Source organism: Lontra canadensis, unplaced genomic scaffold (genome assembly GCF_010015895.1).
Source record: "Lontra canadensis isolate GAN:19392208 unplaced genomic scaffold, GSC_riverotter_1.0 scaffold16, whole genome shotgun sequence".
NCBI classification, from domain to species: domain Eukaryota; kingdom Metazoa; phylum Chordata; class Mammalia; order Carnivora; family Mustelidae; genus Lontra; species Lontra canadensis.
This window is the reverse complement of record NW_022631010.1, coordinates 20341638-20368143: the sequence shown is the minus strand read 5'-3', so window position 1 is coordinate 20368143 and position 26506 is coordinate 20341638. Positions and strand designations below refer to the sequence as shown.

Sequence of the window (26506 nt, the reverse complement as noted above, 5' to 3'; positions counted from 1 at the left end):
TGTTGGACCACTTCTAACATGCACATTCATTTCACATTTTATCACTCCTGAAATCAAGGCTACCATCTGGGGCATCTTCACAATTGCTACTGGCCAGATGGCAACAGTGATGTAGTTGTCATTGCCCGGGCCTGTGTGATCTTGGTCATGGCTCCCACTGCCATCACTTCAATCGAGCATTGTGAGTTTGATGCCAACTGGGTATAATTTTCATTTTTTTTTATTATTTGATCTTATTTTTAGGTAATGTTTATACCCAACAGGGGGCTTGAACTTACAACCCCAAGATCAAGAGTCCCATGCTCTATTGATCAAGCCAGCCAGGCACCCCTGATATAATTTTCATTTAAAATGTGTATGAAGGGGTACATAGAAGAGTAACTTAGCCTTTTCCTACTTCCACTGGGATCTTTCTTAACTAATCTGCTTTAGAGAGCAGAGCCTGTGGTGTGTGATCCAAGAATCTTCTTTATCATGAAACACCTACAAAGTAACTTCCTTGGACTATGGCAATGACAGTTTCCAAAGATGAGGCCATATTTTGGCTTTGTGTGTCTTCACAGATGTGTCAAAAGGAAGGCAAAGAAGGAATATCAGAAAGGGTTACACCAAGGTTGTGCTACACTGGGAAGCTCCCATTCTGCAAATTGATGCTATTAAAGTTTATGTTCCTTGAAAGTCTACTGGGCCCTGAAGTTTCAGAGTGAATAAATCAGTCTTGACCTGGAGACTTTCCTAATGATGACAAGGACACCTCTAATATGACCTCCCTCCCTATACTGGATCAAACTTCATTCAGGTCAGTCCTTAAACAAGCCTGGAAATTTGCTTTTAATATTTTGTTCAGAAAAAAATACTAGTAAACTTTTTGGCAGTAACCAGTAGAGTGGAAGATATAAATATTCTAGGACAAAAATTCCAACTCTGCGTACGTATCCAACAGAAATACATACTTCTGTTTACCAAAAGACATGTACTAGAATGTTTGGCTTTTATTAATAGCCCCAAACTAGAAACAACTCATTTCTGGCAACAACAAAATGAATACACACATTACATTGTATTCATATAATATTATATATTTTAAAGCAATAGGAATGAAAAATCTACAACTACATACAACAATAATGTCTTGTAGAAGAATCTCGCAGGCATTATGTTGAATAAAGTAAAGAATTCATACTATATGATACCATTTGCGTAAATCATGTTGTAGTTATGTCTTGCTGTGTAACAAATGATACCATAGTTAGTGACGATGGTCACTAACTAATGAGCAAACATTTATTTGCTCATGAATCTGAAATTGAGCTGGACTCCATAAAGCAGCTCATCTTGGCTCCACTCCAAGGTAGAAGGGGACACTGGAAAGTTAAAACCTGTATCACCTGAAGGATCCTTGCTCACCTGTATGGTGGTTGATGCTCTCTTTCAGCAGGAACCTCAGCTGGGTCTGGGGCTGTAACATATACACATAGCTTTGTAAGTTGCTGGGCTCCAAGGGTGAGTATATCAAAAGAATCGGGGAGTAGTCATATTGCCTTTTATAATTTAGCCCCAGAAGCCACATGGTGTCACTTCCACCATCGTTACCTATAACTATGGTTATACATACTCAAAGGGAGGGAATGGAGACTCCACCTCTCAGTGAAGGAAAGTCTGCATCACATTTTCAGAAGAGGTAAGATGGGATACATTAGTACAAACATCTTTGAAAAATACACCTGTCATTAAGTGCCAAACAAGAAAAACTTATCTGTGGTTATAGAGGGAAAGGTAGTTGTTACCCTTAGGGAGAGGGTAGTGACTAGAAAGAAACATGAGAGGGGGCTCTCATAATGTTCTATTATTTTGATCCTGTGCTGGTTCACTTTGTGAAAATTCACTAAGCTATATTGATTCATACATTTCATGGATATATACTATAGTTCAGTAAGAGATATTTTTTTAAAGATTTTTTTAAATTTATTTATTTGACAGACAGAGATCACAAGTAGGCAGAGAAGCAGGCAGAGAAAGAGGAAGGGAAGCAGGCTCCCCACTGAGCAGAAAGCCCGATGCGGGCCTCGATCCCAGGACCCTGGGATCATGACCTGAGCTGAAGACAGAGGCTTTAACCCACTGAGCCACCCAGGCACCCTCAGTAAGAAATATTTTTAAGAATGTTAGGAATGATATTTTGACAAAGGTCAGTGAATTCAGTGGGTTCAATCCAGAATTTCCTCAACAAGAGCCCCAATCACTTCCACTGGGATATATGATCACCAGGTGAATAAAAGCACTGTGGTTGGATGCTGGCCCTCTTATTGATAACTTATAACTTGCCAGCATGGAACCAATAGGTTTCTTTTCCTCAGGGTCAGAGAAAGATGAAAGCCCACTGTAATGATAAATTTTCTGTATCACCTTGGCTGGGCCACAGTGCCCAGACATGTAGTCAAACATTATTCTGGGTGCTTCTGTGAGAGTGTTGTTGGATAAGATTAGCATTTAATCCAATTAACATTTAAGTTGGTGCTCTCTGAGTGCACAAAAGCAGAGTGGTCTGTGTGTAGGTGAGCCTCATCCAATCAGTTGAAGGCCTGAAGAACAAAAGGCCTAAAGAACAAAAGGCTAACTTCCGCCCAAGCAAGAGTGAACGTCACCAGCCGAAGGCCTTTGGACATGAACTACAACATAACCTCTTCCCTGAGTCTCTAGCCCGTCGGCCCATCCTGCAGATTTGGGACTCAGCAGCCTCCATAATCATGTGAGCCAATTCCTTAACAATCTCTCTCTGTCACCATATACAAGTCTGGTTCATTTTGTTTTTCAGGAGAAACCTAACTAATACACCCATATTCTTGTTTGCTAGATTGTGCCCTTTCTTATTTAAACTGGATGTGATCTGGGTGGTCTATGCCTCTTAGGGAGCTAGTAAAACTTTGCTCAGCCCCAATTTCTATGCTCATGTGAGGTTCTAAAACTCTCCCTGGGACCTCTCTTCATCTAGAACTTTCTTCCAAATGCTTCTTTCTCACTCAATACGGTCTTGCAATTCATACCTAAGCCCAACCCCTCACTGGTTTCCATTTTAAAAAATAATTTGTCTCAAGCATTTCATGAGTTTACTGACTTTACTAAAGTTTTGAGAGGATAAAAAAACAGATTTCTGTAGTCAGCTCTTGCCACAACATGCTGTGGAACAGACAATCCCAAAACACATGCCACAGTAAGAATTGATTCCCTGATCACATATCAGTGGATTGGCTGGGATTTGGCTGATTTAGTGTAGTCTTTGGGTGAGCATGGCATACATTATGGATTGGGTCCAGGTCTGTTCCATGTGTTCCTCATTGCCCTCAGTCTTGCAAATATCTGAGACATGCTCTTAGCGTGATGAACAGGAGGAATGCAACAGAGCAAAATCCTTGCCCAAGAGCATTTTAAGCCTCCATTCATGCCATATCTGCTAACATCTCATCAACTAAATCAAGTTAAATGGGCAAATCTAAAGTCAAGGAGTAGGACAAATACCCCCAGCCCATGAGGCCACAGCAAGGGATTTGGGTAATTAATACTAGAGGGGAGAGGAGAACTGAGATCAGTTATTCACACTCCCATGGAGGGGTCTCCTGACATCCCCCAGCCCCACACCACCTCCCGCTCCTTTCCTCTCCCTTCACATCTCTGCAGGGATCCAGGAAAAGTCTTCTCTTATCTCTGCAGGATGGTTTCCCCTTCATTCAGACCAGAAGCATTGTTTTCCTCTCCAAAGCTCAGCACATCTCCTCAATGAGAATGGACCTCTCCTACACTTTTCCAGGAAGCTTGCTAAGAACTAAATTTGCCTAAAATGTACAGTTAGCATAGGCAGATCCCCTCAATCTGTGGCTATGATCCTGCTGTGCCGTCACCTATGAAACTCTACAAAGAAAAATAAGCCATCATCTTTCCACCCTCCAAACCCTTTCTGTGGCAAGCTCTTAAGTCAGGGAGATGAATATGAAATTTCCAGGCTCCCAAGCCATTCAAAATAAAGAGTCAAGTTCCCCAGGGGAATTGCCTCAGTCTGTTCCTGAATGAACCCCTGTCCAGAAAAACAACACAAACTGTTTTCATAGGAGTCTCAGGGGCAACGCTTTAATGGAGCAACGCTGAACAACAGAACAGCCATCTGCCAGTCCTAAAGCATATCCCCAGGCAAACTGGGAACATCAAGCAGAAAAGCAGAAAATTCACCCTGTGCTCCAGCGCCAGTCCCAGGCTCAGTCCCCTGTCAGTGCACACTGCAGCACACACCACAAGGAGGGTTGTTGTGTGGAAGTTCAGGAGTGGAAGCAGGAGGCAGTGCCACCCCAACTCTCCACGGGCTGCTCTGATGCTGACTCATTTCGCAACTAGTTAATGAACACACCCATGCACCCACTCTCCCCCCCCAACCCCCACCCCTGGGGTCTAAAGCCTGGCAGTGCCTTTCCATTTTGCTCCAGAAAAATCACTGAGTTGTGTTACTAGGCTTACTTTTGGAAGAGTGTGGGGAGTGAAGTGACATAATCTTTCTATGAACAATATTTTCAGAAGATGTAGAAAAGTCAAGTGTGCAGACACAGGCTGTGATGGTAAAGAGGGAACAGACCCGTAGGAGGTCTCGGATTTGGGGGTCTGGGAGCCAGTCTGCAGGCAGCATGGGGTTATGGTGAAGAACTTATTCTAGGACGGACTTGTTTTCCCATCCTAACAGCTCTCAGGTGGGGATTCGTATTATCATCAAAGGTTCCTGGAAACCACTTCCTCTAGGAAGTTCATATAGTAACTGTGCCTGCACATGCTTGAATATCGAAAGCACCAGCATCAAAACTGGCAGAGTAGTGGCAGCTGAGAGCCGAGCACCTGATCGGGGTGGGAAGAAGGTGAGATATGATTTAGCAGCCCCTACAAAGCAGGAATTGGAAGCAGGCTAACCTTGCATAATGGCAAAACTAGCTTCAGTTCTCGTTTGGATTCGAAACCTGGTACTGCTACACCAACCCAGCTCTTGAGGGTGCTGACAACAATACAGCTGGGGAGGGAGAGAGAACCACAGGACTCAAGTTGTCAAAATAATCTCAGAATAATCAGAGTGTGAGTGTTGAGAAATCTAGAATATGTTAACCAATTTGTTTTGCTTGTCTTTCTTTATGTTCATCCAAGAGGAATAGATGATAAAATCTTCATGTAATTAAGTCTGAAAGAGCTCTTTCAATGAGTTAAAGATAAGTTCCAAATGATAAGAAAGCACGACTTCACAGTTTTCATTGCAATGTTTTTTCCTCCTCAGTGAGACAGCAGTAAAAGTCCACTTTCAGACCAGGTGGGGCTGAAGACAGTATTTTGTACTGCGCTTTACCAGATCCCACATCTAATGCCTCACTTGAATCACAGTGCCCAAAAGTGGGCCAGACACAGGAAGAATCATGAGCCATGCTGAGCTCATAGTCTACATCTTCTCCCTCGCTTTATGGTACTTTCCCTTCCCCTTCCTTCTTAAATGAAAAACCTCTTCACTCAGATATCAAGTACCACTGGATTCCTCATCTGGGTCAACTCTCAGGAAAAGCTTTGTTCCTTTCTTCTCCCTGGGGGACAGATGACACAGAAGGCTCAAAAGAACATGCCTTCCCCATAGCGTACTTGCATTTCTACAGTGGGAAAGGAAAGAGCCTCTAAGAATGGGATTCAGGCACTGGCAGTGGGAAGGGAAGGTTGGGGGGAGTGAGGGAATGAATTCTTACACACCACTCCTTAAAATCTAGCCAAGTGAGTGAGCCAAGGAAAACACATGGGCAGCGTGGGCAACGGGATGGGAATGGATTTGAATTTACAAAAAGAACCTTCCTTCTTACCCTGAGGTTCCAAGTAAATGTTGTAGGTGTTTGGGAAAACGTTAAATAATCTGCATGCTGGGGCGATAGGTAGATCGGAAGCAAATCTGGAAACCACCCACCGACAGTAGACTGGATAAACAGATTGTGATATATTCATAAAATGAAATATGGTGCCGCAAACAGGACAGGCGAGCCAAAGAACGTACGAGAGACTCATGAACTGTGCAGAGAGCACATTGAGCCAAAGGATCCGCATGCAAAAGCATGAAGAGTGCATGATTCTGTTTATATAAAAAGCAAAAACTAGAGAGACTTAACAATGTTATTTTAAGTTGAAATTTCGGTTTCCCTTAATGGGGAAATCAGGCAGGGCCTGGGAGGGGGCATAAGAAGGACACGCAGGGTGCTGCGAATAGTCTGTTTCTTGACCTGGATGGATGTGTTCATTTTACAAAATTTCATGGAGCTATACACTTTGGATGTATGTGCCTTCTGCATGTATGCATGTTTACAGGTTTAAGTTTTAGAATTTATAAAAAGATTTTTAAAGGGGAAGATTCCTTTGGTTGCTGAGACCAGAGAGAAATCCAAACAGGCTGGCTATAGGATCTGGAGAAAGGAGACGACCTTGACTCATTGGCTTCCACTTTCATCAGCCTGCCTGAAACTAAAGCATCACCCCAAACACATTATACATTGTATGTCACCGTAACTTAAAGAAAACAAGCCTCAAAAAAAAAAAAAAAAAGCCTCCCCTTCACAGACCTGTACTCCTGAAAAAAATAACACATTATAAGTTAATTAAAAAAAAAAAACAAACTCCCTTGACAGTCCTGGGAAAACCCATTTCATACGTGTCAGTCAAAACTTCGAAAGGTGTTGGCTTCCTCCCCCCCCCAATTGTATTGAGCTATAATTGACATATAACATTGAATTGGTTTCAGGTGTTCAACATGACAATCTGATGTCTGTATATATTGCAAAACGAATACCACACTAAGTTCAGTTAATATCCATCACCAAAAAACACAGTTTCAAAGTTTTTTCTTAAGATGAGAACTTTTAAGAGCTACTCTTTTATTAGCTTCCTTTTTAAAAGAAGACTTGGAATCATATGCCTGCCCACATGTGCACACACATAATACACTTAAAACCTCTGATAGCCATAATTTGCAGCCTAGGCTAAATCATAGCTCTGTTACAATCATTCCATTTGTCCATTTTGTGGCCCCCAATACCCTTCCAGCCAGTTTTTACCCCTGCTGCCTCCACACTCTATGAGCCAAATTTAACAGCAGGTGATGATTTATTCAATCAACATGAACTGAGCCCAGCTATGATGCAGGCCTCTACTAAGTGTTTGATGTAATTTGACAGCACGCATATGAGGCTGGAAACGTGACCATTTTACAGATGGGAGAAACTGAGGGCTCATTGGGCTCATCCAAGTATAGACGAGGTGGCAAGCAGTGGAGCTGTGATTCCCCCAGAGTTTCAGTCCTTGTTGGAAGTGATAACCATGATTTCTGGTTATCTAATACTACATAATGAGCCACCAGAAAGCAGCAGCTAGAACAGGAGCAATCACTTGTTTTGCTCAGAGTCTGGAGTTAACTGGCTCAACCAGACAGTCCTCTCTCTGGGTCTCCCATGAGTTTGCAGACAGATGCAGTGTGACTGTGATCATCTTCAGTGACCCCTCGTTGGGGCTCTGGGGTCCTCAGGCAGGTCTCCACGGTCTCCCCACATGGTATTTCCATGCAGCAACCTGCATGGAGTGGCAGGACCTCTCACATGGGCTGAGTGTGTGTATATTAGACACTGGCAAAAGCCTGGGAAGCCACACAGCATCTCCTCTGCTACTTTCTATCCATCGAGGCTGTCACAAGGGCCTGGCCCCCACCCAGGTTCAAAGGCAGGGGACCTAGAGTTCACCTCTTAGATGGGAGTAATGTAGAAGAATTTGTAGGCATTTTTTTATACCACAACCTGTACATTATAACAGTGGATATTGACAACAATTATTGTCCCACTATTTCACTCTCTTCCCCCACTTCTAATAGGGGAATGCACTTCCCTACCTTCTGATTCTGGGTATGGGCCATGTGACCTGCTCTGGCCAGTGGGATGTTAGCACAGTGATGTGCACATGAGATTGGAGCAGGCTTGGATAAGCAGGCTTGCTCTCCTTGTCATCACCATGGGAGAGACATACCTGGCAGGAGCAGTCCCCCGGTCAGAGGAGGGAAAAGGAATAGGGACCAGAGGAGCAGAGTCAAGTCACCCCAGCCACACCCAGCCTAGATTAGAGGACCCCCAGCCAACCTGCAGATCCAGCAGAAGAGCTCAGCATCTGTCAAGCCACAGAATGTTGAGATAGCTTGTAACAGTGTTTTTGTGGCTATAAGTAAATGGTGCACTGCCATGCTAAAACAACGTTGGACCCACTTCAGAAAGAATATTTAGGAGATGTGAGAAAGTGTTATGACTAATTGCATATGACGGCACTGCTCAAGATGAAGAAAACATGAGTAGAAGGTAAATTAATATGTCAGCCAAGCTGGTCAGTGACATTATAGAATGTTTTCCAAGGTCTTGCATGCATGAACCCATAGGATGGATTTGTCCAGAGATTCCCATTAAAGCCACTGCCTGAGTCCTGCTCAAAACTGGCTGCCTTAACCCAGCTCACTGAGCCTCACAGGGTGCGGGATGGATAGGTACATGCAAGTGCATTTTGGGTTCTGTGTGCTGAGCATGAAAATGGGACAGCATCTTTGGATGATTCTTATAATGAAGAACTAGTAAAATTCATCAGTTTTAGTCCATTGTCTTGAGCTCTGACACTGGCTATTTCTTTAAATAAAAGAAAAAAAATATTATTTTATCATTATTAAATGGACTTCCCTTAGAAAAATGATCACCTCTGCATTACTGATTCACCTACAACACCCACCCTGATTTCCTTCCCCAGAGACACGACAGGGGAAGAAACTCAATGAGAAGCTGTTGGAATTGGAGTTAAAGAGCTCTGGAAATGAAAGTGGGAGACCACCTAATCCAGCTCATCTGATTGCCTGAGAAAGGAAAGACTGGAGCCAAGAGAGGGCAAGTTTCCTCCTGGTGGTCACACGGAGAGGCTGGGAACCAGCCTGAAATAGAGCTTAGGTTCCCCCTTCAGAAGATTCCCTGGAAGACTGGTAACGCCCCTGGAATTACAACAACCATGACTTTGCATCCTTCAGCTCTCTGGATTTCAGTTTATTCCATTCTAAAAGGTAAGCCCTGGATTTGGTGAACTTCAAAGTGCTATTAAGCTATCTGATTTTTGTTTTTTAAATAATTCTCCTTTTTTAAATATTTTATTTGAGAGAGAGAGAGAGAGAGCAAGCATGTGTGAGCATGGGGGAGAGCGGAGGGGAACAAAGGGGGAGGGAGAGGGAGGAGGGGGAAAGAATCTCAAGCAGACTCCCTAAGGATGCAGGGCTCGGTCTCAGGACCCTGAGGTCACGACCTGAGTGGAAACCAAGAGTCAGAGGCTTAACCAACTGAGCCACCCAGGTGCCCCTGTTTTTTAAACAATTCTCTGGAAGGAGGTCAAGAACACTAAACCTCTCTCGACAAGGCATTTGAAATCAAACAGCCCTGTTTTCACATCCTGGTCTCATCCTGATCTTGTATCCTTGTACATGCTTCTCGGTTTCTCTTCCCCTGGTTGACCCAGTAGGCGGCGTGAGTTCATAGCATTGCCACATGCAATTCAAAGGCACTTGGGGGTTCTTTTTACCCAAAAATGATTTGCTACATGACAGTTGTATTTACTAGAAAGATGCTTTCCTGAAGATGTCATGGAAATCCCAGCTCACAAAAGGCAAGACCCTCACAGATGATGGTGGGTTTTCCCTGACCCAACTCAAGCAGCTCCCTGTCATGGGCAGTATCTTCAACACAGCTCACAACCCATTCTATCTTGACAGCTTTCAAATTTTGCAATTCCCATCCAACTTTAATTTTTTGTGTATTTATTTAGTTTTTTATTTAAAATCAATTAGCTGGGGCACCTGGGTGGCTCAGTGGGTTAAGCCTCTGCCTTCACCTCAGGTCATGATCTCAGGGTCCTGGGATGGAGCCCCACATCGGGCTCTCTGCTCAGCGGGGAGCCTGCTTCCCCCTCTCTCTCTGCCTGCCTCTCTGCCTACTTGTGATCTCTCTCTGTCTCTCTGTCAAATAAATAAAATCTTTATAAAAAAATAAAATCAATTAGCCAAGTCATACTACATCATTAGTTTCTGATATAACACTCAATGATTGATTAGTTGCATATAATATCCAATGCTCATTATATCACGTGCCCTCTTTAATGCCCAGCACCTAGTTACTCCATCCCCCCATGCACCTTGTTTTCTGCAATCCTCAGTTTGTTTCCCAGAGTCAAGGGTCTGATATGGTTTGTCTCCCTCCCTGATTTCTTCCCATTCAGTTTTCCCTCCCTTCTCCTCTGATCCTCTGCACTATTCTTTATGATCCACATATGAGCAAAACTGTATCATTGTCCTCCTCTGATTAGTTATTTCACTTAGCATAATTCCCTCTAGTTCCATCCATGTTGGTGTAAATGGTAGATATTCATCCTTTTTGATGACTAAGTAATGTTCCATTGCATACATGAGCCACATCTTCTTTATAAACTCAACTGTTGAAGGACATCTCAGCTCCTTCCACAGTTTTATTTCTTGATACTTGATACTCTGTTTTATATTTGTATCATAAAGTGAGACTTTGTTATTATTTTATATTAGACAATTTCAGAATCATATCACTCAAGCTCACATAAAAAAATAAGTTAAGGGTGCCTGGGTGGCTCATTCAGTTAAGTAGCCAACTCTTGATTTTGCTCAGGTCATGATCTCAAGGTTATGGGATTGAGCCCCACATCAGGCTCCCCACTCAGTAGGGAGCCTGCTTGAGAATGCTTTCCCTGCCCTTCACCCTGCTCATGTGTACAGTCTTTCTCTTACCCTCTAAAATAAATAAATAAATCTTAAAAAAAAAAAACAACTAAGATTATATGTAATAACATTTCAGAAGACATTAAATGAGTCATCATGGAGAAAAACCCAGAATTTGGTTGGCCTCTCTTGCACTTGATTTATGGTTTAGCACATTTTTTATTTTTAGTCACATGTGTTGGAAGTGGAAGGAAAGCACCACCATGACTCTGAGGCCTAGACCCTGTCAGGTCTTCACCATCTGAGTAGAAATGGGAATAATTTCAGGACCTCTCCAAGTGGAGGTGATAAGGAATTAAGGTGATAACACATTGATCACTTAATGCAGTGCCTGGCACCGATACAAATGTGCCCAAGATGTCACCTCACCCTTATCACTGAGCTGACCTCCCCTTTCCCAGTTAACTTTCAAATGTCGACTTTTTTTTTTTTTTGAGAATGATAAATATCCAGGCAAATGGGGATCCACTGGGGTTGTCTCTCCGATGGTGGGCTTGAAGAGAAACAGACCCACTGGAGAAGAGAGGATGGCATCACACATCTGGTTGGCCATAGAACCAGGAATCCTCAGCATTCTCTGAGCCTCCAATGGCCTCCCACTACCCCCATGTCCCCAGCCTGCCCACTGCACACCATTGTCTGGCCACAAACTCATATTCCTTTAGACTTAGGAGAAAAGATGATGCCATTGGGAATACAAGTGGGTAGCCTTCCTTCTTCCCTCAGCTGTTTCTCCTCTTGAATCTATTTACTGACCCATTAGGCTATAGCCTGGAAGGACACTGATAGAAAACCCTCTGTTTCATGAGCAGTCCTATATTTATGTCTTTGGTCACTGTCCCTACAGTGATGTCACAGAACCACCTCCAGCATGAGGATCATCAATAGAGCCTGGAGGAGTCTGCAGTCACAGATCTTAAGACAGGGGAAGAAACTAAATCCTCTGGAAATCCCAGCTTTATGAGTCTTTGGACCCAATTTGGAGAGTGTCATCCCTCACCTAAACCCACTCTTCCATTAGACAGATCCAGCCAGCATGGGTAGGCAGTTCTCAGACTCAGATTATGTGAGGAGGACAAGCAAAGTCCTGTCTCCAGGCTAGAAGTCCATGCTCTGGCTAGCTCCTGTGCCTGACCAGCTTTTTCACAATATCTATCACTGACCACCATGCTCTGGCCCCATAGGCCTGGTCTTCTGTTCCTGGAACTCATCCTGCTCTGCCAGCCACAGGGCATTTGCACAGGTTATTTCCTCTGCCTGGAATGGCCTCATCTCTGCCCCATCTCAATTACCTCCTAATCACTCCTCTGATCTCATTACTCAGGAAATCTGCCCTGACCCCCCCATTCAGTCCATGAGAACGCCCTCAGCTTTTCCTTATGAGCCCTCACCACCACAATGTGTAGCCAGAGGCTACACTAGAAGTTCCCTGAGGACAGGAGGTGTTCATGCAGTGCTCACCAAAGCATTCTTTACACTCAGTACAAGGGTGAGTAGACTCATTACACAGTAGATGCTCAGTAATGATCACTGAATGAATGGATGCATGCTTAGGGGTTGGGAACATCAACAGGCTGTCCCTTTTCCTCCTGCAAAAAGCAGAATTCCAAAGGAAGGACTTGGTCAAAGGGTGAGGTGCAATCCCTGGACTGTCTTCCTAACTCCAGACTTCTCGTCAAACTCCCCTACAGGCCCTTCTGAATCCCACGTCCCAAACCAGCTTGTGCTTTGAAGGCACTTCTAAAGACACCCATATTTGAATGGTATATTCAAGGCTTTTTAGATTGCTTGCCCATAACAGATTCCAATCCTGCTTGGTAACCCTCCAAGGAATCAAAAAGACTAGAAAAGCTGGGAGATTCCTTTGTCTAAAAACTTTCTTCAGCCACGTTCTTTTCTTTATCAGTGAGCGGGGAGAGAGAGTACACAAAGCTCTACCCTCTTATTGGCTAAAATCCTGATTAATATATGTGGCTTCCTGGAAAAAAGCATGAACATTTCCAGAAAAATCTACCAGTATCCCCACTTAATCTACTCAAGCTACAAAACAACAACAAGAAAAAAAGGTACTTTGGGATGAAGCATTGCTGATTTGTTCTTCAAGGGAAAAATCTTCCTCAGCAGGAAATGTTCCAGAGGCTGCCAGACAGAGACATGGAAATAACCATTATTCAACTGCCTCAGGGGGCTGAGCAGCCCTCCACCGTGGTATTTTCTGCAACTCCTCTCCTTGCCCCCATCTCCAGGGCCACCCCAGGTTCCTCCCCTACCAAAGCCGTGGGAGCATCCTAAGGACCTCCCTCCGAGCCAGTTTCACGGGTCGCCTTCATATCTTGTCCTGGGCTTCAGGAGCCCCCAGGCTGTTTTCAAGAGTTGACTAAACATCAACTTAATTATACTGCTGGGCTATATAAATATTGCACTCCACAAAATGGTACAAAGCAGATATTTTTAGGTCACAGATGTTTCTTGTGATTAGCTAAGACACAGGTCTGGAAGAATTTTTTTTCCCCTAAAGAAAAGTAAAAAAGAGGATCTTCAACAGCTGTTTGTGGGTACTTCATGGGCCAGCATGGACACTGAGCAGAATTCCTTCCAGCTGTATGTTTCCCTCTGAAACACAGCAAGTGGGGTCCAAAGTCCATGCAGCAGGTCAGACACCACGTGAATCACACTGGAATGGTCTCAACTCTGCCCGATCTCAAGTTACCTCACACACGCAACCCCAGCATGCGCTGTTTCTGTACCTCTGGACTTGTCTTGTCCCCGGATTCATACCGCAAACCTTCAGAAAGCACCTACTGCGTGCAAGATGCTCTGCCATGGCTGTCACCAAAGTGACAGAGAGAGACTTCCAGTCACACAAATCTACAAGAAGGCTCACAGCAGCACTGTTGGAAATAGCCCCCAAATGGAAACAATCCAAATACAATGAAACACCGTTCAATGGTAAAATGAAACCATAACTACACAGGAAAATACGCAGAAGTCTCAGACACAGAATGCAGAGCGGAAGAAGCCATTTATATAAGCCCAAAAATAGGCAACATGAAAATTTATGATGTTAAAGTCATAAATAATATAAAATATTATTATATTTTATATATATAATGTATATATAAAAAAAGTAAAAAGTCAGAACAGTGGCTGTCCTCGAGGAGGGAGGGCATGGCATGAGAGGGGGTTCCTGGGTGCTGGGCGTGTCCTATTTCCCAAGCCAGGTGCTGGTTACAGGGGTTTGTTCCACTTGGGAACATTTGTTGAGCTGCACACCTAGGGTTTATAGGCTTTCCTCCATCAAAAAGTGTATTTTAAAAAATAAATGAACATGTCTGAGTTCCCATAGTTAGGAAGTGGCTGGGACGAGACCCAGCCCCAGGCAGTCTGGTCCCAGAGTCCAGCCTCTTACTCCCAACAGATCAGAGCCCACTGGGGTGGGCCAGATTCATCACCTGCTATGGTCTGTGTTTGGGTCTCGCTATTAGTCCAGCTGACTTCCAACTGCCTGAGAGCTTTCGTGGGTGCCTGGAGCTCACTCTGCCCCTGGTCCAAGAGCAGCTCTCCACCAAAGGCTGATGGGATTTGGTTTAAAAATTCCATAGCCTCGGGATGCCTAGGTGGCTCAGTTGGTTGGACGACTGCTTTCGGCTCAGGTCATGATCCCGGAGTCCCTGGATCAAGTCCCGCATCAGGCTCCCAGCTCCACGAGTCTGCTTCTCCCTCTGACCTTCTCCTCGCTCATGCTCTCTCTCACTGCTTCTCTCTCAAATAAATAAATAAAATCTTTTTAAAAAAATTCCATAGCCTCTCTTTGGTGGGATGACTACTGCATCTCCTTGAACATCCCCATGGGTCCCCTTACAAACAGGAGTCTCCTGCCTTCCTGTCCAGTCCCTGATAGGTGTTTTCCGGGGCTACCTCCCAGGTAAGCTGCTGCCACTTGAACCTTTGCCCTGTGGTCTGCTTCCAAACCATCAAATTCAGGCAGTTCCTTCTCAGAACTTCTCTGGCCACCCAGCTCCCCTTGGCCACATCACCCACTTTTTTCCTTTTGGTTGTATAGTTGACCCTTCAACAACATGGGGGTTGGGAGCACTGACTCCCCCCTCATGTAGTCAAAAGTCTACATATAACTTCACTCCCCCCAAAACTTAACTACTACTAACCTTCTGCTGACCAGAAGCCTTCCAAATAACATAAACAGTTAATGAACACATATTTTGTAGATTATATGTATTATATCCTTATCCTTACAATAAAATAAGCTAGAGAAAAGAAAATGTTATTAAGAAAATCTTAAGAAAAGAAAATACAACCAGGTGGTGGGTATTAGAGAGGGCATGGATTGCATGGAGCACTGGGTGTGGTGCAAAAACAATGAATACTGTTATTCTGAAAAGAAATTTTTAAAAAATTTAAAAAAAAGAAAATACATTCATAAGTACTGTACTGCATTTATAAAAAAAAAATCCACATGTAAGTGGACCCATGCAATTCAAACCTGTGTTGATCAAAAGTCAACTGTACTCACTTTCTGAAATCATTTTGCTTGGTTATTCATTTATGTTTATTGTTTGTCTCCCCACCACCCTCATAAAAATTTTTCACCCCATCTGAAAAATGAAAGCCTGGGAGAAGAGGAACCTCGGCTTGCCACTGTCCCCCTCTAGCACCTAGAACCAGCAGTGATTTCCAGAATGTTCAGTAACAAGTACAGTAAAGAAGAAACCCATCAGGACGCCTACGTGGCCCAGTTAGGCATCTGACTCTTGGCATCGGCTCAGGGCCATAAGATAGAGCCCTGAGTTGAGCCCCACATGGAGCCCCATGTTGAGATCTGTATTCTTTGTGGAATATGCTTGAGATTCTCTCTCTCTCTCCCTCTGCTCCTCTCATTCATGCTCTCTGTCTGTCTGTCTGTCTGTCTCTGTCTCTCTGTCTAAATAAATAAATCAAGAAGAAGAAGAGAAAGAGGAGGAGGAGGACGAACCCAGAGAACAGGGTCTGACCAATAGGAACGAATCCTGGTCTCATAAACAATGGGTGTTACCAGCTTAACATCATTAGTGTCTAACACATGATAAATGCTCAACAAATATTTATGAGATTAATGAATTAGTCAGTCTATGAACAAATGAAATCTGGCAGCTCATTGCTAAAAATTCAAAATCTGCCCTTATTTAAACTCCCCAGAACAGAAACCTTGCCCTTGTTGCTGATGCTTTCCTGGATCTCATGCCTAAACACAGGTGAACAGACCTAACTTTGGGAGCTGAGACTGCCATTTGCCCTCTGGGGAGTGAGGAAATCAGCTGCAAAATAATGGGGGCCCTAAATGTTGCTCCAGGTCCCAGAATTAGTCTTGTTTGCACCCCAGCATGAGTAATCAGAGAAACGAAACCTCCATGGGGGTCATGAGCCATTTGCCCCATCCCGTCTAGGCCTGGTACACAACCAAGCTTTTTCGGAGCTGAAGAGGTAGCAACCCCCCGGGAAGCTCTTTTAGCCCAAGCCCTGACATAACTCCTTCCACCAGCCCAGCCTCAGTGTTCTTTCAGCCTCTCTGAGTTCCAGGTTCCAGCCCTGAGGATTGTTTTCCAGTGTGGTGTTGTCTGCTTGGGTGGAGAGGAAGTACTTCATCCTCCCACTGCATCTCAGTACTGAGCATGGAGCCCCCTCATCGCAGACGCACCATAAAATTGTGCTGAATGAATGAGCTGTTCAGTCAATGAAATGACAGCATTTCAATACAAGACTATCTTAAGTCACAGCTCACGGGCCTTGCACTCAACACTTCCCCCATACTACCTGCCAAATCAGAGAGATGCAAATCCCCTGAGGAGTATAAAGCAGGCTGCGCACAGAAGATGAAGAGCCACTTTCTGAGGATGCCCAGTATATGAGCTCACACCTCTGAGCTGTCCCCTGGAAGGAGTTCCTCATTTCAGCACTAGGTGTCCCATGGTGGTCACTAGGGGCTGGTTTCCCTCCTCCCACCCCTAGGCAGGAAAACAGAAAAACTGGCCAAATGTGGGGTTTCATGAACAACCACATAAAGAGGGGAGAGACAGTCTCCCAGGAGAGACATTCCTGCGTCTCTAATAGAAAAGTAGTAAAAGTAGTAAAAGTCCCACATCAGAATAGATTTTGTCTCTTTTTGGGCTTCAGGCAAATGAATGAAATAATCCCAGCTGTGGGGATATTCAGGATTCCCCTTCGTGGACCTAGGACCGCCCTAGGTCCTACTCTCTTCCACCCCAATCTCTACCTATTGCAGAAGTACCTGATCCTGTAGCTCTGCTGATCTCTACTTTAAAGCTAGGGCTCCCTGCCTCAGATAGACAACCCTTTGGGTCCTAAGGGAAAAGGTCCAGCAAGGTCTTCAGCATCCCCTCTCAGGAGCCCATCACACCTGGTACTCTCTGGGTGACCTTGAGCAGGCAGGAGGCCAGATGGATGGGAGGGTCGGGAAAAGCCACGGGCAAGGACAGCCTCCAGCCCTTGGGACACTGAGGATTGGCAGGAATTCTTCAACAATGAGGATAAGTAAATCCCACTTCCAATGGAGAGGGATCCATTTTGCAACCTTCACCAGTAAAGCTGCCCATTGTGAGCTTTTTCCTAAAGAACATGGGGAAATGTGAAAAGAGTTTCAGTGGGTAAGTGAAGTCAAACCTTTAACCCCACAGGAGGGTACTCTCTGAAGAAGAGATCTTTCTGTAACCTTTCAAAATGCAAGGTGGGGAACAGCATCTATAGTCAGCTACCATTCTTACAAAAACAAAAAAGTGGAAGGTAGGATGTGTACATTAGGGGGATATGTACATATCTGGGAGATGATCCTGGATTATCTGGGTGGGCCCAACACAACCCCTCAGATCCTCTAAAAGGAGGCAGAAAATGAAGGCAGTAGAATTCCAAGAGGCTTCAAGCCTAAGAAGGACCCCACACATCACCGCTGGCTTTGCAGACAGAGGAGCCACATGACCAGGAATGTGAGTGACCTTTGGGAGCTGAGAGTGCATCCTTGACTGAAAATCATCAAGGAAACGTGGGCCTCAGTCCCACAACCACACGGAACTGAATAAGGCCAACATCAAATGAGCTTGGAGGCAATTCTTCCCCCAAGTCCTCAGATGAGAGCCCAGCCTGGCCTACACCTTGATTTGGGGCCCTTGTGAGATAAGACTAGAGCAGAGGACCCAGCTGAGCCCACCCAGACTTCTGACCTGCAGAAGCTGTGAGATCATGAATGGGTGTTGTTTTAAGCTGCTCAGCTGTGGTACTCTGTCACACAGCAAAAGAAAATGAACACAGGGTATTTCCATTAAGGGGAAGAGTAAGACCATGTATGGGTGGTGGGGGGAGCTACAGTCATGAAGGCATACACCAGCAGGGGCTCCAGTCAAACGGGCGCAGCTGAAGGAAACAACAGTGCAGGCTCCAGGACAGAGGGCCACCAAATTTAGCTGGAGAGTCAAAGAGGCAGCATAGAGGGTGAGACCCACACCCGTCCAGCCAGCCACCCACCCCCATTCCCTGTTTCCTGAGCTGTTGCCTGGCAGGAGTACAGGCTTAGTGTGACCAAAGCATCTAATTTTGCAAGAGACTCCAAAAATCCAATTTTTACATAAAATAACTTCATTCAAACTCTATAAACACTGTACTGGCCTAACTTGTACAAACCAAGCAACATGAACATGTGTACTTTGAGCCATATGTGACCTTCTAGGGCATCAACTGAGTGTAAATGAAAAGGCAGAAAGGTGGTCCCCAGAGCACAGCACAAAAGCCCCACGTGTGGACTTTCTTGGAAGGCAGTAGAGAGCCAGGGAAAGTTGCCCCCTTCCCTCTCATCCAGAAGAGAAAAGGAACTCATTCATATGCATGGAAAACTCACATGGGCCAGTGACTACACGACACTGGTCATGACCTATTAGGAGCTCCCCAACAACCTGATGTCATAAGGGCCACTGGCCTCATTTCTGGGTAAGGCAGCTGAGGTGCAGAGTGGTTCAGTAATTCTCTGTGCTTATAACCTGGGGCCCAAAACCACATTTCTGATTCCAAAATCTGAGTCCTCCCAGCTGTTCCACATGGCATCCCAGCACTGAGTGATTTTGTTCCTATTGGAAGGGGGGATTGGTGTTGTTTCCAAAGGTCGAGAGTCTTCTCTCAGATGTGAACCAGATCCCTCTCCTTATTCGAGGCTCTTCCAACTTCTACCAAGGTGGCTGCCCACCCTCCACAGCACCTCCCTCACCCATCCCACACAGCCCACATCCCAGCCTTTCAGGCAGATTCCATTCCCACTGCTCACTTGTAGCTCAGTCCCTCTGCTTCCCAGTTCCAAATTCCGGAGAAAGGGTTCTCATTGGCATGGTTCATGTTTTGTTTCAAATCAAAGCTGGTCATAAGTCACTGGCCATCTATGGGATGGGCCTCCCTTTGGTCAGATGGCAGTCTAGACATGACCCTCTGCAACCCTTTCCTGCCTCATACCCTTCACCTCCAACCATATCTGAGCAACTCCCATCTCCAGGCCAATCCCCAGAAGCTAGGGCCAACTCAGGGAACAAGCTTGGGCAAGCCATTTCCCTAAACACAGCATCCCAAACACCTGCCCAGCTATGCCTGACATTTATAAATATGGCTCTAATGGAGGTGCCTAAACCAGGCAAGGAAAGCGCTCACAACAGTACTCAGAATCAGTCTGAAGCCTCTGAGATGCCCACCACTTGGCTGGGCAGGGCCATTGGCAGGAGCATCACACACATCACCTACCTAAGAACCAGGAGAGGAAAGAAACCAAGGAGCGCTCCGCGTCCCTACTCACAAACCCTCAGTAAGGGACCCTCGGTCTCTTCCCTCAGAGGTGAACATGAACTAAACAAAAGGCCTTTTTGTTTCTCACTGAGATTTTATTAGCAACAAGCCCTCATTCTGCCTTTTTCTGACAGGGGGACCTTAGGAAGGCCTCCGAAGAGCCATCTAAATCAGTAACGGCTGGGACAGGTAGGCACGTGATGAGGTCAGAGGACTGGTGCCGAGAGACAAGTAGAGCTTTAAATACTCTTTATAAAGCCTCCAATTTGGTTGAGGGCAGCAGGATTTCCAGTGTTACTGAGTTTGTACTGACACAGAAAAAGCTTCCCATGGGTATATAAAGTATACAATGCGATGTCTTTCCCATATATTCACCTGTGAAGCCATTGGCACAATCAAGATAATAAATCTACCCATCACCCCCAAGCTTCCTCATAGCCATTAATAATCCGCCTCCCAACCCTCTTCCCTCCCCATCCCTGTCTCTTGGCAATCACTGATCCTCCTTCTGTCCCCCCAGTGTGCATTTCCTAGTATGTTACATAAATAGAACCACATACTCTGTACTTGGTTTTCTCTGGTTTCTGCCACTCAGCATAATCTGACATTGGTCCATGCCATTGTATGTACATCAATAATTCATCCCTTTTTTTTTTCTTTTTTGCCGAGTAGTGTTCCAGGGTACGACAGAGCATCGTCTGTAGGTGAATGGTTCACCCATTCACCTACTGATGGGCATTTGGTTTATTTACGGTCTGGAACTATCACAAATATAACTGCTGTGAACACTCACATACACATTTTTGTACTTGTACATATGCTTTCTTTCCTCCTAGGGAAACACCCAGAATGGAACAGCTGGACAATTTGGTAGGCATGCATTTGGGGCATGGCTGTTTTCAGGAACCTTCTATGTGGGCTTCAGAGTATAAAGGTATACAAGGTAAAGGTCTACACAGATCACTGGGGAACCAGCGTCACACACACTCACCCATAGAGGTCACATCAGGCTACAGCTGGCTCTATTCCTAGTCCTCCAATGTATGAACAGGGCTCCCAGAAGGGAAAGTCTCCCAGCATAACCTTTGGTTTTGTAAAATGCTCAGTAAACAAGCTCCTGACACTTCAGAAATGGCACACAGGATGGGCGATTCTAGGAGATCCTTTAAGTCGTGGAAACCTCTCATTTAAATAATGGCAACATCTCACTGGTCTAGAACAGAATAGTTTTTACCAATTCTGAAAGCTGGAGCATGAACTAGGGCAGGGGTTCTCCAGGGGTGGTCCCATCAACATCACCTGGGAACTTGTTAGAAATGCACATTCTCCCCCGCCCAGACCTATAGCACTGAAACCCTGATGTGGGGCCCAGCAATCTGGGCTTCTACCAGTCTTGCACGTGGTGTGATGCATGCTCTAATTTAAGATTCAGTAGCCTAGAACCTCTTCCAAACCCCTGGATTCTCTTGGAATTATATCTATCCAAAGTCATGATGCACCAAGAGCGCAACCCCTCTAAGTTCTGCAAATTAAAATCTCAAAGAACCAAGTTAGCAACTGGAATGCAAACCGACACAATGATGGTGGGCACTTCTTTCCCCAAAGCGCAAACAAACAAAATTCTCAGAACTCAATCATGAAAGCATTTAAATCCAAGTGTCAAAACCACCCATTTCTCTATGTGTGGCTTTAAACCTAACATAGTGTAGCATACATGAACCTAAAGAAAGAAAAAGACAAAGATTTTAGGTGAGACACTCCAACACTCTTTACTGCTCTAGAACCTCACTGAAAATTAATGCATCAGCCGGAAAATTAATCAAACTTGAACAGGAAGAATTTGAGTAAAAATATTGGATATTTTTTGTTTTAATCTTCAGTTTAAGCATGATTTCCGCTCAACATTATAACCGGAGAGAAGTTCTGATCATTTCTTTGGTATTTTACATGCTTAAAATTTAGCCCAGTCTTTGAAAACTCTCTCGAGCTTCTGGCCAAGCAGAACTTTGCCACTCACTTTGAACTTGCCAGCAAGGAAAGCTTTCTGAGGGTTCATTTTGCCCAAAACCAACTCCATAAAGACAGGTTCCGGGATTGTGAAGACAGTGTCAGCTGGGAGCCTGGCGGATCCTGGATACATGTCCCCAGAACCATTCTTCAGATCAATGGTCCACTGCAGAATGGTCTTCCCATCTTTGGTGATGTCCAGCTGAAAGATGGCATTGACTTTCTTTACCAGTTGGGCCCCCACCTCTTTGATGTGATGGCTAATGTCCTCAAACACAGGGAAGCTCTGGAATTCTGACAGCTCCAGAGGGTGTGGCATGGCAGGTTCCCGCACTGCACCCAGTTCTTTGAACTGGCCTGCCTGAGGCCCAGCCACTGCTTTGATCTTGGGCTGATGGTCAATTCTCTTCCACATCTTACTGTGCTGGTCCTCTTGACCTTGCCGTCTGGTTTGTGAGCAGCTGTGGCCAGATTAATATCCACAAGTCAGATTGTGACATCAAAGGTAAGGCCCAAGCAGGGAATGAGGCTAGTGTGTGTGCTGCAGTCTTATTGGCCAAACAGATACTAAAATGTGACATGGGGTGAGACCTCAGATAGGTAATTGTGAGGCATATCCATACTACCCCCTCAAACCAATCAGGGCTGTTGGTATCACAGGCCCAGAAGAGTCTGGACCCCATGTTGGGAATAAGAGAAAGTGGCCCCAGAGGGGTTTTTTGGTGATATGAGTTCTGTCTTTCCAATGCAGGCCTCTCCCCATAGTAATCCTAATTCAGAGCAGTCATTCTGATTCCTTTGAAGGTGTTTAAATCCTTAAGGCACAGATCCTAATGCTAGATTTGGCATTACATAGCCACTGGTGGAAGGGGAAATGTTTTTAGAGAAAAATGGCTGGTTGGAGAAAGAATCAGTACCAGGACTGGCATCAGAAAGCTTCAGAGGCACAGGGAGAAATCAGGAGATGGAGGGAGAAATATCCCTAAGACCGACAGAGAATGCTTCTGGCCTCAAATGATCACTGCATATAAATAGCCCTCCCTCTGAGCCACTGTTGTAGGCATTACACATGTATTATCATTTTTAAGCTTCATTACAATCCTCTGAGGAAGGTACTCTTTTTATTCCCATTTTACAGATGGGGAAACTGAGACAAGGAGAAATGAAGTGATTTACCCAAAGTCATACAGCTAATAAGTAGGGTAGCCAGGTTTAAACAGAGGTAGAATGACTAGAATACATATATATTTTCCTTTAATTTTTAAATAATGTCAGATTTACAAAAAGGTTATAAAAACACCCAAGTTCCTGTATCAGTTGCACCCCACTTCCCCAAAGGTTAATATTTTACATGGCATAGCACAATGATCTATACCAGGAAAAAAATATGGGTAAAATACTATTAACTAATCTACAGACCATACTCAAATTTTGCTAATTGTCCCACAAATGTCCCTTTTCTAGTCCTGAATCCACCTTCTGGTCCAGAATCCTGCACTGAATTTAGTTTTTATGTCTCCCTAGTGCTCTCCAGTCTGGGAGTTCTTCAGTCTTTTTCTATCATGACCTTGATACTTTTGAATACTGGCTAAGTTCCTCTGTAAAATGTCCCTCATTGGGGGCAGTCTGGTTTTTTTTTTTTTTTTTCATGATTAGGTTGAGGTTGTGCATTTTGGGCCAAAATACTACAAAGATGACCTTATGCCCTTCTCAGTGCATCATATCAGGGGCTACATGGTATCAGTGTGTCCCATGACTGGTGATGTTGACCTTGGTCACTTGGTCAAAGTGGTGTCTACCAGTCTTATCCACTGCAATTACTATTTTTCTTTCTGTAATAAGGAGATATGAGACTTTGCCAATATTCTGTTTCATATCATACTTCAGCCCTCTCTTTGCATCCATCAGAGGTCCATCAGTGTGAAATGTACCAAATGGCCATTTTCCACCCCCATCACTCCCTTTAGATTTAATGACTGGAATTTTTCTTAAGAAGAGCTGCCCCTCATGTGCACCCAAATGTTTATAGCAGCAATGTACACAGTAGCCAAACTATGGAAAGAGCTTAGATGTCCATTGACAGAAAAATGGATAAGGAAGATGTGGTATATGTATATAATGGAATAGTATGCAGGGCGCCTGGGTGGCTCAGTCGTTAAGTATCTGCCTTCAGCTCAGGTCATAATCCCAGGGCCCTGGGATCAAGCCCCACATCAGGCTCCCCGCTCAGCATGAAACCAGCTGCTCCATCTCTCATTCCCCCTGCTTGTGTTCCCTCTCTTGAGGTGTCTCTCTCTGTCAAATACATAAATAAAATCTTTTTTTTTTAAGGAATGCTAGGTAGCCATCGAAAAAAACAAAATCTTGCCATTTGCAATGACGTGGATAGAACTAGAGGGTTTTATGCTAAGTGAAATAAGTTAGCCAGAGAAAGACAATTATCATATGATCTCACTGATATGAGGAATTTGAGAAACAAGACAAAAGATCATAGGGGAAGAGAGGGAAAAATGAAACAAGAGGAAACCAGAGAGGGAGACAAACTTTAAGAGACTCAATCTCAGGAAACAAACTGCAGGTTGCTGGAGGGGAGGGGGTTGGGGGATGGGGTATCTGGGTGATGGACAATGGGGAGGGTATGTGCTATAGCGGAGTGATGGGTGTAAGACTGATGAATCACAGACCTGTCCCCCTGAAACAAATATTACATTATATGTTAATTTAAAAAAAAAGAAGAGCTGCCCCTTCTCCCCCATTTCTTTATTTGTTCAAATATGTCTTTATCTCAGTAGGGACTTGTGAATATTTATTTTATTCTGTGGGTCATAATCTATTATTGTCATTAGGTATTTTCTTGCTCAAACTGTCCCAGGTTTGGCCGTTGGGAGCTCCATCAAGTGAGTGACTATGCCCTTTCATAACCATGCTGCTCTTATATGCAAGTGAAGCTACATTAAATAGAGTTGTTTGTAGCTTTGTTCTCTCAGGAAGGAATGCAGAAAATTTTAAAAAAAGATTTGGTATATTTTCTTTGGTACATGATAGATAAGCAACATTTTAACTGCTCAACATGGAGCAGTTAAACAAAACCCAGCAGCTCCCAAAACCAAGACTTTACCCTGAGGCCACCTGGTATGGACATCTGTACAGAGAATTTTAAACAAAGAGGTGAGTGAATACTCAGTAAGATTGCTGTGAGCCACCAACAGTGAACTGAGCCCCCATCACCACCCATCACCCATATATGCTTTTCCTCAGAGCAGGGTTGTTCCTTCTGAATTATTCAGATAGATCTCCAACTAGGCTGCCACTCCTGCCTCAGCATGTCAGAGGAGAACACGATTCCAAGCCCATATTTGTCCTGTTCATGAGTTCCTATCTTTTATAAGCATTTCTACCATTAAAGGAATTCCAGTATGAATAGCCAGTATACTTGGAAAGGTGCTCAACACCATGAGTCCCTAAGGACAAGCAAATTAAAACTACAGTGAGATACATCTTCCCACCCATGAAAATCATGAATATTGGAAAGACTGATGATGGCAAGAGTTGGCAAAGCTGTGGAGCAACTGGAGCTCCCATGCAGGGTTGGTGGGAGTGCAAAATGCTGCTGCTGTGGAAGACTGCTGGCTAGGGTGGTAAAAGTCAAACACACACTCAGCACACAACCCATAGGTACTTCTCTTGAGTATTTATGCTAGAGAAATGAAAGGAAAAGAAAGGTGGGACATTATGAGTGTTCCCAGAAGCATCGTCCGTTAAAGCAAAACACTAGGAGACAATCCAAATCTTTGCTTATGTCCTTCATCTTTTGTTCATCAACAGAAGATCAGATAAGCAAAATGGCATAATTATAGAATGGAATACTACTTGGCAACAAAAAGAAACAACCTCTTCATTCACTCCACAACTCAGATAAACCTCAGATGCATTATGCCAAAAGAAAGAAACCAGATTCAAATGATGACATATGATTCAATTCATACAGCATTCTAAAAATGGCAGAACTGCAAAAAGAAAAAAAAATGACCAGTGGATTAGGGGAAGAAATTGAGTTTGTCTAGAAAGGAACACAAAGAATTTCTTTTTGGTAGGAGTGGGGGACAGTGATGGAACTTTTCCTGATTGTGCTGGTACTTACACAATTGTATGTATTTGTCAGAATCCAGAACTGTATACTAAAAGGGATGCATTTAGGTATGTAAATTATACCTCAACAAACCTGACTTTAAAAACAAAAAGAGGCATGGACAGATCTGCACTGTCACTGGTATGAGTTCTGTCTAAAGCAGAGGGCACAAGCCAAACCTGGAATACTGGTTCCTTTTTTTTTTTTTAAATTAGTTCCTATATCTGTCAGTCGCTACTATTGCACTGTGGTGCATAATTTTAACTTTTTAATCCATTCTTATATCACTTAACTCTTGCTATATTATGTAGCAAAACAAACAACCTCAAAATTTTAGCAGCATGTAACTAACATTAAATAATTATTTCTCACATGTCTTTTGGGTGGCTGGGGTCTGCTGCTCTATGCTGAGATGGACTAGGCTGCTGTTCTAGATACATGTGTCTCTCACCTTCCGTCTGCAACCAGTAGGCCAGCCAGGTATGTCCCTCCTGTGGTAATGGCATAAGTAAAAGGGCAGTGAGCAGAAAGGCCCAGGCTTGGCCCTGGCTCAGTGCCACTTCTGCCCATGGACCAGCAGCAAAAAGCAACTCTCAGAGCCAGGTGCAAAGTCAAGGGTTAAGGAGGCACACTCTACCATGAAGGAGACATGACTGGGCAAGAGGCAGGGAGAAGAGAAAAACTGGGAC

The 26506-nt window shown here is 44.2% G+C and overlaps 1 protein-coding gene across 1 annotated transcript; it reads right to left on the bottom strand.

The window, feature by feature from the left end:
* Window positions 1-21431: 21431 nt before the first annotated feature.
* On the bottom strand, window positions 21432-26212 carry SCP2D1 (SCP2 sterol binding domain containing 1). The gene is made up of 3 exons (XM_032859395.1): window positions 26190-26212; window positions 25610-25695; window positions 21432-22149 (listed from the first exon to the last, which is right to left on the bottom strand). The coding sequence occupies exons 2-3, from the start codon at window positions 25618-25620 to the stop codon at window positions 21633-21635; spliced, it is 528 nt and encodes a 175-aa protein (XP_032715286.1). The 5' UTR covers window positions 25621-25695; window positions 26190-26212; the 3' UTR covers window positions 21432-21632.
* Window positions 26213-26506: the final 294 nt, after the last annotated feature.